The following is a 17216-nucleotide window of genomic DNA, read 5'->3' on the forward strand; positions in this document are numbered from 1 at the left end:
ATTAGCAATGATAGAATGTGTAAGCAAGATTCAATGAGGACGTAGAAAGAAACAGACACATGGAGACAGCACTGTTTTTGTGTGTCTGCTTCCTTTCTACGTCCTTGTTCAGTCATGCTTTCACATTCTGTCATGGATTCAAACCAATCAGCCTATCAACGTGTTTTAACTAAATTAACCAACATGGTGTCATGTGCGCACAGGTAAACATGAACACACCTTGCTCGATGATAGCGGAAACTGTCTGTGAAAAAGCTGGAGTTAGGAATCGTTGCAGCAGCTGCGAGCCGATTGACCTCAGTGCATCTGCCGCTTCAATGCATACAAAACGTTGAAAGCAGTGCATACGAAGCTACCGGCACTACACGCACTCTGCAAACATCGTGGTTCACTTTGAAGATTAAGCTCACGTGGGCGTGCACTTCAACCACGTTCCAGACTGCTTTTGAGACACACGAGCGCCAGAAATGCGACCCTACGGCGTCCGCCAAAGGCGTCTACTACAGCGTCTGCGATTCGCGTGGCCAACGCCATAGTAGACGCAGCGGTTGTCGCCACTTTGTATGGAGCAGCGGGCGAGGAGGACATCGAGGCGTCCTAGCAGCCACCGGAGAAGAACGCCCCTCCTCCCTCGCCTCACCCCCCTCCCTCACACGCCACAGGAGAGGGCACGCATCTGGGCGGCGTTCCTCACTGGCGCACACGAGATTGAACCATGTTCCCTGGCTCACCCTCACACGCTTTCACTAAAACAGAACCACACGGCGACGCCGACGGCAGAAATACGCCTGGAGTGTCCATATAATTGCTATCGTAATAAAAGGTGCAATAAATCACCTTTTAATTGTTTGCACTACTGCATTGTCATTCCTTTGTGCCAAGAGCACGTTTGAGACCCCACAATACTTACATGCATACATACAATCTTGTACACCATAAAATAAGCTAAGTGCTCAGACCGCCTAACATTAAACAGTTTCTACCTCATCCAAATCCCAATTAGGTTTTCAGACACACTGGCAGATTGCCCTATTTTACCTGAAAGAGGAAGGGCAGAACTGTGTTGTCATGCTGGCAGTAGCGCTGCCAGTTAGCTGTGCGTGAGGTAGCCACTTCGGCACATGCCTTGAGATGCTCCACCACCAAGATAAGGGCATCATACGGCAGCGCAGCTGTGCCCATTGAAGGTGCGGTGGTCCCACTGGCCCCACACACCGTGCGGGCACCTGCTAGATGTGACTCAAGGGCATGGAGGTCACGCAGCTGCCTGTACTTCTCCTTGGAGCCACACAGGAAGAGCAGCAGCTTCCGCACTTGACGCCGGATGAAGGGTGTTTGCTGCACCATCATGTACTCGCACAGGTATGAATACCATGTGGAACCGAAACTGGGTGCTACGCAGCCAGGGGGCACCACAGCCCACACCTTCTTCACCTATGCATGAAAATAGATGGCCATAAACATAAGCCTGCATTAATAAAAAGCCTGTTGACAGCAAATTAACCACAGTGGCACAGCACATGAGAGGCAAATGACAGCATAGCAGGTCTCGTAAACTCATTTTAATCTTGCTGCCAAAATTATAAAATGCTATGAATAATTGTCATCATCAGACTGAGAATATTTATGACAACCAATAGAGGTAGTGGTTATTAGAAGATTAAGTAACAAGCATAGTAGGACCTTGCTGATACTATCCCCCCCCCCCCCCCCCATTTCGTGCAATTTCCCGGTGCCAACGTTTGTGATCGAGAACTCAAGAAATTATTCAATACAGTTAAGTTACTTTTTTACCAGTTAATATGCTCCTGGAAAACACTATCTTTCAGCACCAACTTTCAGTACATCACTAAAGTGCAATCGTTTGCTATGTTTACCAGTTGCTAGAGCTCACACAAATAAGAAAAGGTGCGAAGTATGCACGATCGAGAGCAGTAGATGCCCACTATGGTTGCTTCCTTGCAATAGTCGCTAGCCCGTGTCATTTAAGAATGCCAGCACACAGTCACTTTCCTACTGGCAAACCATGCGGGTTGTTGCACATTGTGTCCCCAGCTGTTGCGATCAACTTTATTGCGATAAGCATCTTCATTTATCTAGCTGTCTGATTGCGCATATGGCATAGTGACGTTGTAAGTGTACTGTACGCTTTAAACAGACCATAGCCAAAACGTGCCACCGTTTCCTACTGCAGGCAGCACGAATTGAGCATCATGTTTCACTCTGGTGGCATTGTATTCTGGTGTAGCCCACCAGCTCAATTTTGTTTCAGTTTCCCACTGCCATCTTAAAGCACTATGCAATAAGAAAACAACAAAGCGGCCTTAAAGGGACACTAAAGGTTAATATTAAGTCAACGTGGACTGTTGAAATACAATCCCAGAAGCCTTGAAACGCTTGCTTCGTGCGAAGAAGATACTTATTTTAATAGAAAATGCGTTCTGAAGCGTCCGCGTACCTCTAGCGCAGTTCAAATCACCCGCCCTCCGATCGAGGAGTATTGACGTCATGGTCTCATAGGGACGATGCGCCGTCGGTGAGTAAAACACCTCCCGCATAAGGCGCTACGGATTTTCTGTGCAAAACGCAAAAGCGCGGCCAGAAACAGAGCCAAGACAGAGCCGACAGTAGCGCGAAAGCAGAACTGCAGTGGCTAACGGAAGGGAAAGCGCACGACGATAAGCTGGTTCTTTATTTTATGACGCCAACTTCGACGCTCGTTGCAATGGATGACCCTGACAATGACACATTAGCTCGCGACGCTGGGCTCGAGTTCAGCGATTTAAGCACTGATGAATGTGACCTGCTGTTGAGGGCTCGCGCTGCCGGCGTCGTTGCGTACTACTACGACGACGGCCTGCTTTGAAAGGCACTTCACGCGACTTCAGTAAGTCGGCGTTAAACTCGTAATCCTCTGGAGGAAAGTGCAGCGAGCACACTACGTGATTTCTCGGCTCTTGTCAGCGCGCTGTGGCAGAGGTACAGCACTTAACCACTTCGAACGGAGAGGTTCAGTCGTTGGCACACAGTGATAAGTAACATTGGATTCGCCGCTGCAACTGCCCTTGGCCAGGTTCCGCGGACCGTTCGCGTATCCCAGGACACCACATGGACGTGGCATTCTCGCTGCTTGTTCCAAATGCAAGTTTCGCGAGCCAACAGGACCACCGTAGCCCGACGCGATAAAGAAACAACTGAAACTCCAAAGCGCGCGCGGAGCAAAGTCGAGCGCGCAGAGTCGAGCGAAAACGAAACCTTTCGATCACCCATACTATTCAAGGGTAACGTCAAAATGTTTTTTCTTAGAATCGAATGGAAGTAGACAAGTAGCATTTTGTTCCGTCTTATAATCTAATGAAATTATCTTTTTAATACGAGTACTTGAGTACTAGTGACATAAATTATGATGAGGAGTGCTTTCGTCATCGGGCTAGTACCGGAATGTCGCTGGGGGGTCTCAAATCGTGTCATGCATTTACCTCAATTTCTCGGTTACTAAAGCTCTGTTCGCGATTATATTGACGCCTTAGACGTTCTAGAGCATTGCTTTATCACTTTAACTTGACTTTCTGGTAACCTTTAGTGTCCCTTTAAGCCTCTTTGGCCAAACCAGGTCAACATGCATTGGCATCTCTCGCTGAGTAGGCACGTCAAAACTTCTCTCCGAAATGCTCCGCCCAAGGAGATTGTTGACCCAAGACGAATTCGAGGAGTTTAAACATAAGTTTGTTGAAGAAGCAAAAACGACGTGTGTCTCAGGCCGTGCAGGCCTCACTGGTGTGCATCAGCACCTCATGCAGCAACAGTTCACACAAAGTTTCACTTAACATTGTGTAGATGTCAACTGCAGTTGAGTCTCAAATTTTTTAGTGAATTACAATCGTACATTTTCATGGTAAGTACGTTTTTTTCTTGTATTCTTTTCAGAAATGTATGAACAATATTCTACTGTATTATTTTTCCTTACATTTTAACATTGCTGAACTCATGAAAAATAATCATAAATGCTGCACATCGTAAACACAGTCACTCACGCATTTCATAGAGGACTCAACCCATAGTTCAACCCATGACATGCTCTTTGCATGTAACTGATTTTGGTTAAAGGGGCCCTGAACCCCTTTTTATTGAAGACGAGAAAAGCATTCAAAGTTAAAACAAGCTATTTCAGAAATACTGTATTTACTCGATTTTAACGCGCACCCATTTCCCATGACAAAAAAAAAAAAAGAAAAAAAAAAGAGAGCATGATACAGCGCACCTTGTGCTTTCATGTAGAAATACTATTTTCTCTCATTTGGAAAAAACAGATTTATTCCCATTACACTAAAGTTATCATGAATAAAAACACAAATGGAAGGCGTACTTTGCCGCCAAGATTTTCACTGCGCCGGTACGAGTTGCATGGAGCAATAGATATCACTCGTCGTCCCTATCAGACAACTCCTTATCGATATCAACAGACCAAAGCCTTTCATCCTCGGTGTTGTCCATGGCATTCGAAATCCCGCACTTTTTAAAGGCCTTGTTGACCATGGCAGACGGGATCGTGCATCATGCATCTTTCACCCATCCAGCAAAGTCCTGCAGCAAGGCATGCTTCATTTTATTGGTGGGTGTTAATTCGTGACAGCCACTGACAAGCCATCCGGTGTAGAGCGCCCGAATTCTATCTTTCACTGGCTTGTTCAAACAAACATCGAGCGGCTGGAGCTGCGATGTCGTGCTGCCGGGTATCACGACAAGGTTGGTGTTGCAAGCAGCCAGCTTGTCCTTGATGCGCTGGTCAAGGTGGCACATGAACATGTTAAGCACAAGCATCCCATGCAGACCCAAACTGCTGCCGGGTCTCTTCCGCTAAACATTCTCAATCCAGTCAGCGTCAAAGTCCGTGGTCATCCAACCTTTTTCATTTGCATGCACAATCACGCCACTTGGAAACACGATTCCTTTCGGGATTCGGGAGTGTCTTCCGTCTGAAGATACGAGGGCGGCATTATGGTGACTAGTGTTTTTTGTGGCACGAAGACAAAACATGCACTTGCTTCGCCCCCTTCTTTTCAACGGTTTTGGTGGCGGGCATGTCAAAGTAGAGCGGCGTCTGATCGGCATTTCCAATCTGTCCGAAGTGGTAGTCGTTTCTATGGCACAACTTCAAAACGTACCGCTGAAAACTGTGCAATTTCTCTTCATATTCTTTGGGCAATTTTTGGTATATCCCTGTCCACCTTTGAAGAGAAAAGCCTTTTCATAAAATTTGATAGCCAGCACCTGCTCGCTTTGAAGTCATTCCAAATTAGCTTTCTGTAGGGCTAACTGCATCGCCCGTACTTTGAGCAGGTCGGTTATAACAGGCCACTGTGCTGCTCTTGCATATATTACGCGAGCAGCTCTTCTATTTCGGCGAAGCTACGTGCTTCGGTCCACTGCAACCCTTCCTTGGTGCTTTGCTGGCGGAAATATTCTTTTGTTTGTGCAAGTTCCGCACGCAAGTGTTCGCAAACTCCGAACACTCGTGATGCGGCCCGATTTATGTCCGTCTCCGCGCACATGATAACTCTCCTTTTAAATGCGGCATCATGGTGGCCTCGGCGTGTTTTCGCAGTCGGCGCTTCCATGCTCATTGGATACACACAGAAAACGGGAAGACAGGCGGTAGACTAGGTTACACCATAGCCTCCGATATTTTTTCATGCCCGCCCACTGACGGGAGGAACAAAGCGCGCCATCCATACCGCCTAGTTCATGCGCCCGCCACCAGATCGTGCTGCTTACCCATACCCTGTTCTTGAGCAGGCAACAACGACGTAGTTTGCGCGCGCACGTGGAGACAGGTTTGGCGTGCCTATCTGACATGGAACTATAAAATAAAATCGCACATTGAATTGATGTTTGTAGATGTGCATCAGAAGTAAGCAACACAAAACATGTTGTGCAGAGTCAGCCCTTCACCAAAAAGCGCCCAACTGTGAGATCACAGCTTACAGTTTGAGGGTCTTTCGTGACAGCAGTTTTATTTCAAACACTTTGGCAAAAAAACTGTCAGTAACAGTTGCAGCAGGTTCTCTTGGTGTCCTGGCATTGAGCACATCAAGGTTTTGGGCTCGCGGAGTATTGCAGCGGCTTTATTCACAGCGAGAAGAATGCGGATATCCGCATTCTTCTTCTTGCGAGAACAACACGGATAAGTTTCTCTAATGCGTATGCAATATTTGTAATGCAATATTTGTGGGCAACATGCGTTTTCTTGTTAGAAATCGAACTGGCTTTACAAGGCCGCCTTGCTACATTTTGTAGAGGCTATTCAAGTGGTTTGCCGTTATTTCACCACCTCTTCTGATGTCACGCTACAAAAACTGCGACTGCACATTTTTGACCAAGTGGCACTGATCGAATGCTAGGAAAAGCTTTCGACTCGGTGTTCCTGGGTGCTCAATGCAATGCATGAAGCTTCCGTTGCATAGAAGTTGGAATGCTAAGACATTGATTCTCTGCTTGTCGGTGACAATGCGCATGACGAAAAAGCCTATGTCTTCAACTTCCTTCAGGATGTGTCGCATGAGCGTGTACAGCTTGCAGCCAGTGCAATTTCTTGTGAAAAAGTAGGCCACAGGTGCTTTGAACGAAACTGAAAGGCCGTTGAGGACGAAGCACAGAGGTGAGTTGGCCAGCACAGGCTCAATTGTTGTTTCCTTAGGAAAGCTCCCACCATAGTCTACTTTGCCGATGAAGGCGTCCCTTTGTTTATAGTAAAGTAGCCTTTGTTTCAAGCGCATTTCGTCTACAATTAACGAGCATGCCCTGGCATGCGATAAGGGATGAGAAGCGAGCTCGGCTGACAGCCTTTGCTTCACGAGTTCCGTCAAGCAGACTTCTCCACGTGATGAGCCCATAAAACGTAGACTGGGCAGCTGGAGAATGCCTGTAGTCCTTATATGCTCATATGCGTGAGTCTAGAGGTTACAAAAAACCACAGCGTGGTGGTCAGATCGATCAGACCTCATTGGTTTCTTTCTCCCGACATTCTTAACTTGTTCTACTAATACCGACGCAGCCAAGTCTTTCTCCTTCACTTTTTTGACAACTTGGAGGAATGCATGAACAAAGCACTCTTCCTCGAGCCTTTGTATTTCCTGTTCACAATTGTCGACGGTATTTTTGAGCCGCTCAATAAGCGCAAAGTCTCGTTCTTTGCGTCTCGTTGCCACTTTGCTTTCGTTTGTCCACTGTTGAAACCGAGAATTGAGAGGACTCCTGCACTGCTCTGTCCACCTGCACAGTCGTGGTGATGGAGAACTCGCTAGCGCCGTTTTTCACGGGTGGCAATGGTTCGGTAGCGGTGCAGTCCACAGGTGACAAATCTTCAAAGGCGATGCCGACGACTGGCAAGTCATTGAGCGGATGCGGACACGACTCCATTTGGTTGACACCAATGACTGCTCGTCGCTTTCGCGGTGATGGCTTGGCTAGCGCAGCAGCCTCGTGCTTTTTCACTGATGCGCCGCTTCTCTCTTTATTTAGGGGGCTGCAAGGACGCCGGATATTCTTCGAAAATGCTATGGATACGTCTTTTTTAAGTTTCCGAATTTCACAAACTTCCTTGAAGTCAGAGGAACTGAAGTGTCGGCTGCATACAGTTGAATAGCACAATGTTGTATTCGTTGCCCAGTTTTCACAAGAAATTACTTTTAGCCATTTTGCGCACAGTTCCGGATTGCTTGGTATTTCATGTAATGATATGCCCGGCATTGGTTGTTTACTGGATGACTTGTAGCGTGGCACACAGCAGTACGGCATCTTGTCGGGTGCAGGACACCACAACTGGTTCCACACTGCAGATAGACAACTGATTGGGTATAAAAAAGAAAGTAACACAAGGAAACAATAAGAACTATGCATTGTACATCACTGATTTTATAGTAGTAAAGCAATATACATTGCAATGACGCCAACAACTAACACGTGGTCGCACAAAATCTAGTAAACAAACGGTCGCTTCATTTGTGTACACTGCTCACAAGTTCGGTCCATGCTTCGCTGACCCCCCCATTTCAAGAAAAAAAAAAAATATAAACATGCTGCTGTTACAAAACGCACACGTTTACTTGCAACGAACACGACGGAAATCGCACAACTCTTGCTTGACAGATCGGTTTGAGTGCTTTGATGGGCCTCGATGCGTAGCTATGTCTGGTATGTGAGAGCAAGTATTTTAGCAAGTATGGGGCGTGAGTGCCTCTCGCGGAGAGCAGAGGCGTAAATTGAGGAGGAAGGGAGAGGGCAACGAACGGTCTCTGCGGCACCATTGCAAGGGCATGAAAGAATATACGAGGCTATGGTTACACCAGCACCTGGTTACATGTGCAACATGGAGGTATACACATGGAGAAAGCTACGGCAGCCAGGCTAGAAGTGCGTACGAGGCAGCCATTTTTCGAATGCCGATGGCGATATCGTAACGCCAATTTAGGATTGTACTCTATTCTAATGCACATGCAATTTTTTTACCTATTTTATCGAAAAAAAAAAGGTGCACATTAGATTAGAGTAAATACGGTAGTTTGCCACAAAAAGTACTTCAATGCATTCAGCAGAAGTGGAGTTATTGGTAATCAAACATTCCCTTTGCGGTGCTTCCGCTCCTTCTTCAATGACTTACACTGTGAAGGCTATGGCCGACCTAGGCATGCCCACAACACTCCGCCTGCTGAACGTCACCATGGCACACAGTTTAAATTTGATTTTTGATGTTCACGTATATGCCACTACTTCCAATTTTGGCACCTAGGATGTGCCAAACATCATCGTACTCAGCGAGCTGCAGTGTGCCCGCCAGTGCATTCGTTGTGGCAACCCACGACGGCCGTGGTATCTACACTACAAAGCAGACTGCAGCTACATGGAACTGTAGTGCATATGCGCAGAGTTTGCTTTGTGCATGAAAGGGCTTGAGTGTGCGCTTATGCTCATATGCTCCAGTCTCACCATGCTATGTGGTACGGAATGGCTTTGTCTTGCACCAGCTTGACTGATGGATAGTAGCCATGTCCAACTTGGGCATTTTGAAGCACTACTAATAGCTAAATACGAAGCGAAATCTGCCAAGGTGTCTAACCAAGAGTGGTCAGGTGTGAGCACATGCTGGCAAGCATGCGTGTGGTCTGACATTAAGTTTTGTGTGGTTTGAGGCTAGTTGAGTGTTCCTAACTGCAACATGTTCTGTGCGACTGCTGCTGTTATGCGTCAGAGCTCGACACAGTCTTTGAAGGCAGCACTACACCTGCAATGGGAGTCAAGCTTAGAACTGCAGCAGATTCTCGGCCCATGGCAAAGCACCGCTTGCGCATTATGCGCCACAAAAATGCTGCCAACGTTCTTGCGGGCCACGGGCCTTAATGAAACTTTGTAAATATCTCTATAGTGTATATGTGTGTGTGTGGCTGTAAGTGCTGTCAAGTGCTTATCACTGTATATATCATCATCATCCAGCACTTGGAGTAGCAAGTCAGGCGAACAGCCAGGCTAGCACTTCCAGCATATCCTTAAAGCTTTTATGTCTCTCTCTCTCTCTCTCTCAACTAAACTTGAAGATGACTCACAGAATTGTGCCTGGCAGAGCCCAAAACAATGAAAATGCACATGTTGCAGTGCAACATAGCCAATGGGGAGCCTGTGTCCTTGGGAAGTTGGCTTATTGAGCTTAATTTCTAGCTAAAACCTAACAATGTCCTGAGCAAATGTCAACACCAGATACATGGCCAGGGATATCAACCACACTGTACTCTGCGCAAGGACCCCAGTCCACTCCTCCCCTCAGCACACATAGCTAATGGGGAACATTCCATAAGCAAGTCCGATTGGAGTTTTTAGAAAGCAATGAGTCTTGGTGATGACATGACAATGTGGTGAAGAAGCACACCTGCAGAGCATTGAAGTATCTTGACAGAAGCTCAGGAGGAATGACGCGAATTGCATGGGCTTGACTCTCCATGGTTTAATCAAGATTACTTTTGAGGGAGGTTAGAGCTATGATGAACGAAGTACAAAACTGGATGGGTGATAAAGTATTAATGTGGTTTGCTTTAAAACTGTAGCTCAGGCAAGTTGATAACACATCTATACACTAAAGAATTGTAGTGTGAACATACTGTGATAGCAATCTGCAACCATGCATGGCAGGTCAAGAGCAACCTACTAAATTTCCAAGAGTTTGTAGCTAGTGCTTTCCCCATTTTGCACGTTTCCTGTCCTTGCCTTTTTACACCAGATTGTTCGATCAGACCAAACTTTACTTCAGGAGCACCTACCTAAATACCAGAAAATGAAAAAAAATCATTTTGCTCAGCATCCACTGAACCAATTTTGATCGTTGCAAAAAAAAAAAAAAGAAAGTTACACACACACGCGCGCCACGCGCGCGCGCGCGCGCGCACACACACACACACACACACATTGCAATGAGATTTCATGAATTGATGTAATGGAGACAAAAGGGATAATCAGTCTATTAGCAGCCTAAGAGCACGAGCTCTCTCGCAATCACCACATCGTTCTTGCGTTGTGCAATTCTTTTGTTTCATTTTTTTTCCTTCACCAATGTACGCTACCTGACAACTGGAACAGTTGACTTTGTAGATGACCCTTTGAGCCCAAGGACCATGCACCAAGAGAAAGTTTAAAGGGCTGTCTACAATATCAACTGTTCTGACTGTCAGCTAGGCAGCGTATATTGGCGAAGTAAAAATCCTAAACGGTCACACTGGCTGTTGTGTTTGGGCAGCAGGGTGAGACACCCAAGTAGCAAAAAAAAAAAAAAAAAAAAAAAAAAGGAAACATAAAAAAAGCAGTCTCGACAAAATATAGGATAGGTTGATAGAGTGGACAATGGGGAGAGAGAGAGATGTGTGTGTGTGTATGAGAGGGAGAGAAAATAGGGGAAGAGGGCTATGAGAATGGGCTGGTTAGGCCCACTCAGTGAGATTCTGTAGCAATTAAAAAATATAATTTGTTATTGTGCAAAATCACACTTGGTCCCAACAATGTGAAGTGTGATTTTTTTCATGTGCAACATAATCTCAACGTATGTTCTCAATGATTGTAAGTCCATTTTAACAGATAGCATGAAGGTGCAAAGGGTTTCTCTGCCAGATAATGCCACTAGATGATGCTATCATATGGCACCTTTTCAAAACACAAACCTTTTAAAGCAGAAACAAACTGAATCAACCCTGCATATTACCTGGTATGGCAGGCGCAGGGCCATCTCTGTCAAAAGTTGAGGGTAAGCCTCAAACACGTCGTTAGCATGTCCCTTGACATACTGCCGCAAAAAGAAAGGAGACATGTCTGGGGGAGGAGAAGCAGGATGCGGTTTCAAGAGTGGAGGGCCAGTGTTTCCACTCGAACTGCCTCCAGATGAATCAGCATCAGCATTCTGCACTGCCTTCCAGTGCTCAAGCAAAGTACCCAGAACCTGCACATACATATTGAGTAAACTTACAGCATGCTCAGTGAAATCAGGCAGCACTCCACAGGAAGCCTGTGTATATTGTTGCCTCTACTTGCACAATGCGCATCTGCTTACTGTATAAGGTTTTGCATTCTTGCACAAGGTCAAAATCCAACAGTTCAGTGCCAGATTAACCATGCCATGCTGTGGCGACAAGCCCAGTTATATCAAATTTAAAGGAATAGAAACACAGTTTGATACTGTACATCAATATTTTAATGCAGAAAAATAAGCTGTACTATAAGGCTAAACTGAAAAGGAAAATTGTCATCTATCTAACTATAGCATGAAGCTACAAGGGAAACCTACGCAAATTTCTCAGAAAGAAAGCTATGAAGTTTTCCCTTTCATGATATTCCCTTTCATGCTGTCCTCCACCTTGTGGGGTTCTTGCAGAAGTGATTTGTCAAGGTAAAACTAAAGGCGCCAGATTCTCATATTTTCTGTGACTGGGACAGAGAGCAACATTTAAGATTATCCCCTCAATAATTCACGAAGTGTTGAACAGGGAACCGGCAAGACTTTTACTTTAAAGCATCATGTGCAACAGCAGTTCGCATCATGATTGTGGACAACAATGGGGTATCGTAAGACTGGTCAAAAGTGTGGGGCCCTTTGAACACATGTCTCCAGTTCACTCATGATTCAGGCCATTTGCCGTGAGTGATCACTGAGGAAGTATAACTTTAACTTTATTTGAAGTAGCGCATGTTTTTTTCACAGCCACTGTTGTTGGTGCAACACAGAGCCTGAAGAAAAGACCCTTCTCCCCATTTTCCTGTCCATGCCTATACCTATCTATAACCAACTCTCAATGATTTCGACTTCAAATTTTTGCCCCGCTCAGAGCGCTTTTGGACTACAGCTATCTAGCACCTGAAAGAGAAACTAGGGAGTTTTAGAATAGGGGCCCCAATAGTTTGGGGCCCCAAAGAGCTTTGCGGGTGTAAGCTTTGGGGCACGTAGGAGTGAAGAGTTTTAGAATAGGGTTTGACGTTTACGGATAGCGTCTTGTGCTGACAGCGCCACTACGGCGTCAAAGAAAAACTATTAGAAATAATTAAATAAAATATACCATTTTATGATAGGAATAATAATTTTTACTTGCGTGTATTCGCGTTTAAGTACAATTTAGAGGTTATTCTCTGTAAGCAGCAAACAATTAGTTGCGCTTAGTTTTGAGCAAACCAACTTTACTAGCCTTCACCAGCCAAGCTTAGCCGTGTTAGGCCTATGAACCATAAAATCCACAATCGAATTCAAAATCAGCGGCGTCTAATGAGTCAATCTTCATAACACACGCTAGTTGAGAGAAAGCGATCACCGCACTCACTTCTCCTAGCTTGCGAACTTCACGCGTTGCCGCGAATCGAACCCAGTTTTGTGCTAGGTTAGAGCCGTCGCTTCGATGGGTGCCGCCATGTTTGCCGACACAAAGCTTTTGGGGCCGCTATTTGGGCTCCCGCTAAATTGGTGAAATAGCGTTCCCAACGCAAAACCCAAACGGAGTTTACGTCTTGCGCATGCGCAGTGGCTTCGACGCTATTTCTTTGGGGCCCCAAAACGTTTGGGGCCCCTATTCTAAAACTCTCTACTGTTTTCCTAGTTTAAATTTTGCGTTTCTTTTTTCCACCATTGGGGGGGCTTTTTAAAGTGCCCTTTAGTCGGGCGTGATGAGCGCTCGTAGCTTACGACATGGCATCGATGTTGCGCGCAGCTGCTCTTCAGAAACCACGAATTTCGACGGATTCTGATGAGTCTGCATGATAATTTTTTGATGGTGGTAGCAGTACAGACTCAGAAGATGATTTTGATTTATCAGATTTCAGCACAGGCGGCAAAAGTGCAACAAATAGCCCTGGAATATCAACAGGTATCTGCCGGCAAGTTTCGTTTTCTACTCCAAACTGTTTTGTCACTGCTGCGCTCAGAGCTAAAGATATCCGTTGTGTTCTAAAGGTCACAGTTCTTATCCGCAGGATGTCAACGTCGTTTGGGCACTTGCTACGGGCGGTGCAAAAAGTGGAGTTTTGCAGGAGAAGATGGCCAGGAGTGGACCTCGGCACTGCGCTCCGCATTGGCACGAGGCGGTTCGTAAAAGCCGCTGCTGTGAGGCTCTTACAAACTTCCGAACAGCCACTAGGGCTTACATTTTCCTTTGTATATAAAGAACTTCTCCAGATACAAAGCTCATATTTGCAGGAATCTTGCACATAGCCTTTTTGTTCAAAATGTATATTTCAAATTTTTTGTTCTCTTGGTGCAAAGCGGCATTTATGTTTTTATGGAGTTCTCATTTTTATTACAAATATTTCTATTAAATAATTTTTTCTAACAATTCTTAAGAAATGTTTGCTTGAAAATAATACTATTAGAAAGCACATTCCTTCTACAAATTTATACCATACATTCTAATATCAAATACTTGCTGTAGCAGTAAGAAAATTGTTTACTAGGCTTCCCAAACACTGCCTATTTTCCTGCAGACCGGAAAAGAGTTAGGCACTTTCACCTTGCCTATTTATCTTCAAAACACTTGGATGCCGAACTCTGGGACCCGCTTGGTCGCAGAGTCTGGGCATGTTAGCTCAGATACCCACAAAATGTAGCCTCTTCATCATGCATTAACATACACACCATTATGTAAAAGTGTGACGGATACCAACTGGCAACTGGAGGAACGCACCCTACAGCTACTCCTGGTCAGTGCTTAAACCTTTCAGGGTAGATTTTTTCGCCATATGCGACCGCCCAGGGTCAATATTTTTTTAATGCAGATTCCAATTCTTCTAGGGGACCTATTTCGAAAAAAAAATATACCGTAATTTTTCTAGGGTGACCGTAAAGTGAGAAAAAGATATTTTGCGTTGGTATATACGTACTCTTCATTCATGAATAACAACAATAAAAAAGGGAAATAAAGTTATAAGAATTAAAAATTTCATGCATTGTTATAGTTCAAGACTTAGAATATGCACACACAAGAATATTTCACAAGACCCAAATGTTCCTGCTCTTACACTAATATTTTCGTCCATAGCCTAATCGAACTGCGTAGGTGAGCGCACCCAAGAAAACTGTGTGGTTGTGTGCCCGTCAAAAAACGAAAACTTGTGACAAACTTCTAATCTTCATCTTATCGTCAACTAGAGGCAATTAGTTTTTGCGAGTCTCCAAAAAAAGAAAGCAAAAGGAAACGCATGCACGGCGGCATCCTATTTATGCTCACCTGCTATGCACTTCATAAAAACGCTCATAAAAGTGGCAGAAGTGTGTTTTATGTCTGACGATTGTGCGCATAAGCACACTGTTCATTAACTCATGTGACAATTGAGAATGGTTTAGTGTACAAAATTTTTTATCCAAATGGCACTAAGAGCAAACAAGCTTTTGAGTTCACTTTCAAGTAAGCGAAAAAGAGTGCTTAGAGAATTATATCATGACCTCGTACTCTTCCACAGTACTACTAAGACCAAATATGAGACGCAAGCCTACCTGTAGGCAGTGGTCCACGATGCCACTGGCATGTAGGGCCACCGCAGCTGAAGTGCTGCAGTAGTTTTGGCAAGTAGGGTCGCTGGGGCCGGATGCCTTGGCTGAGCTTTTGATGCGTGACATCATGATACTGAGTAGGCGCATGACAATGAGCTGTTCCTCAGAGGATGGGCTCCTTTCCACTACGCGGGCCACATTTCGGTCTAGCTCGCCAATCAAGCTGCTCAGCAGATTGTCCAGGGTTGCACGATCTCTTTCATCCTCGCTGTCCAAATCTGAGCTGAGCATTAGCACTACCTGCAAGCACAAAGGCTTTTGATTGCACCAGAAATGTTAAACATTCAAGTGTTCATAATGCAAAAGCAAACAAGCACAGTTCTTGTAAAACAGTATGAATTCCCAAGCAAGTTCAGATGTACAGCTCAGACCACTTATAACGTAACAACTTATAGTACAGGACTGGATATAATGTGGTCCTTTCTGACTCGTTTATCTTTCTATACAACTAAATCTATATGCATACCACTTATAGTGCAGACACGCAAGACGAAATACCGGTTATAATGTGGTTGCCGAAAAGTCCTGCAGATGAGCAAGGCTGCGAGTGTGCTTATCAATGAGGTGTGCCGGCCGAGGGAAAAGTGATGAGGGTGATGTGGAGGAGGAGGAGACAAGGAGTGAGCAAACAAACTGAGGGAACGAAAAAAATGCAGCGGCAGTGTGCTGGCTCAGCGAGCACATGGCTCTCGCATCTGTTTCATGCGGCTTCACCATGTAGCTAAGCGCCGGCAGTGGTCGGTGTAGTTGCAGAACAGTACAAGAGTGTTTAGAGTGTTGCCCTGCAAACACCACCTAACAATGGGGTTATTCAGGCACAAAAGGGATTAGCCTTTTCCTCTTTGGGTTGGGGTTGGTAGAGTGTGCGGACGTTTAAGCATCGGCTGGCACACTTCGCACGACCATCCTGAGAAATGATTTGCAGCGGGATACTGGGATGGACAAACGCGATCGTTCCACCAACATTCCACCATTCATGCGACCGTACATGCAAATGATTAGGTGTTGGCGTCCAAGGGGGCCAACATATTCACTCAATATCCTGTCATGGCAAGTCGGACTTCGTCGATTTTTCAGCGCCAATCGGTATGTTCTATTGATAGTAATTCGGCTGCCTAGAATGGTCTATAAAAGGTGAAATAAATGCTTTTATTGTTTGCACTACTGTGTTGTCGTTCCTTTGACCCAAAGGCACGCTTGAGACACCCCAACCTCCAGCTTCACGGAAAAATCGGTTGAGGCCATGCATGCATTTTGCATTTGAGCATCGTTGTGAAGTGCAGATATTGTGCATGCGACCTTGAATTTGTGAGGCTGTCCTATACCTTCCATTGACGAGTATTAGTCGTCATGAAATTTTGTACCAATGTAACAACGACGACTATAGTTGTCATAAACGAAAATTTGTGACACAGTGAACCTATGACTATACTGGTCCTATTGCATCTAGTTGCAATTCCTGACACTAGATGGCAACACTTGTCCATGTTGTGCCATTTGTGCCTCGCTTTTCATTATACTGCAGCCTCTGACACCACCGCATAAAACATGGCTGCCTCCTTGAAACGAGGCAATGAAAGCTTGCATAAAAAAAAGAATATTTTGATGACTCATCAGATGACAGCTCTGCAAAGTTTTGCATGGAAACAGAAAGTGATGTGTTCTCATTTGAAGAATCTGAACAGTGCGAAATTGGCCTCTGTGCAGCACCTTGCTTCGAAGTCTACCATACGAAGATGGCCTACTAACTGCTTTAGGAGCTGCGGAAAAGTAGCCACTATTCATGTGCATGTATTTGCACCACTTAGGTTATTTTTTCTTCGTATTCTTTTTTTTCCCCTAGTGTATCAAGCCCTGCAAAATGCATTTTTGCAAGACACAGGGCCATGCAGAGAAGCCTTCTTCAAACTAAATTTAACACAATTTGTGAAATAAAGGAACCCCATTAATTGAAATAATAGTGCCGTTTTATTCAGACAAAAAATCTCTACAAACTGCAGAAAAAAAAAAGTCAAGTGAATTTGGTAAAATTTTCTTCTTTTTTTCGTGGTAGGGAAAGGGTTAAACTGTGTTCTGCAAGTTCATAATTTTTGAACATTTTCTACACTAGAGCTTTCACCGTTCTTATACCAGCTTTTCCTAGTAGTTTTGGCAG

General features: G+C 45.0%; 1 protein-coding gene across 4 annotated transcripts in view; it reads right to left on the reverse strand.

Moving 5' to 3' along the window:
• Nucleotides 1-17216, reverse strand: part of poe (E3 ubiquitin-protein ligase-like protein poe) — a 549114-nt gene that overhangs the window by 117805 nt on the left and 414093 nt on the right. For all 4 annotated transcript variants that reach the window (XM_075691124.1, XM_075691117.1, XM_075691109.1 and 1 more), the window contains 3 exons: nt 15005-15301; nt 11240-11473; nt 1039-1434 (listed from right to left, as the gene is read on the reverse strand). In XM_075691124.1, coding sequence (XP_075547239.1) covers nt 1039-1434; nt 11240-11473; nt 15005-15301 — 927 coding nt within the window. The remainder of the gene's footprint in view (nt 1-1038; nt 1435-11239; nt 11474-15004; nt 15302-17216) is intronic.

Source organism: Dermacentor variabilis, chromosome 1 (assembly GCF_050947875.1).
Source record: "Dermacentor variabilis isolate Ectoservices chromosome 1, ASM5094787v1, whole genome shotgun sequence".
Classification (NCBI taxonomy): domain Eukaryota; kingdom Metazoa; phylum Arthropoda; class Arachnida; order Ixodida; family Ixodidae; genus Dermacentor; species Dermacentor variabilis.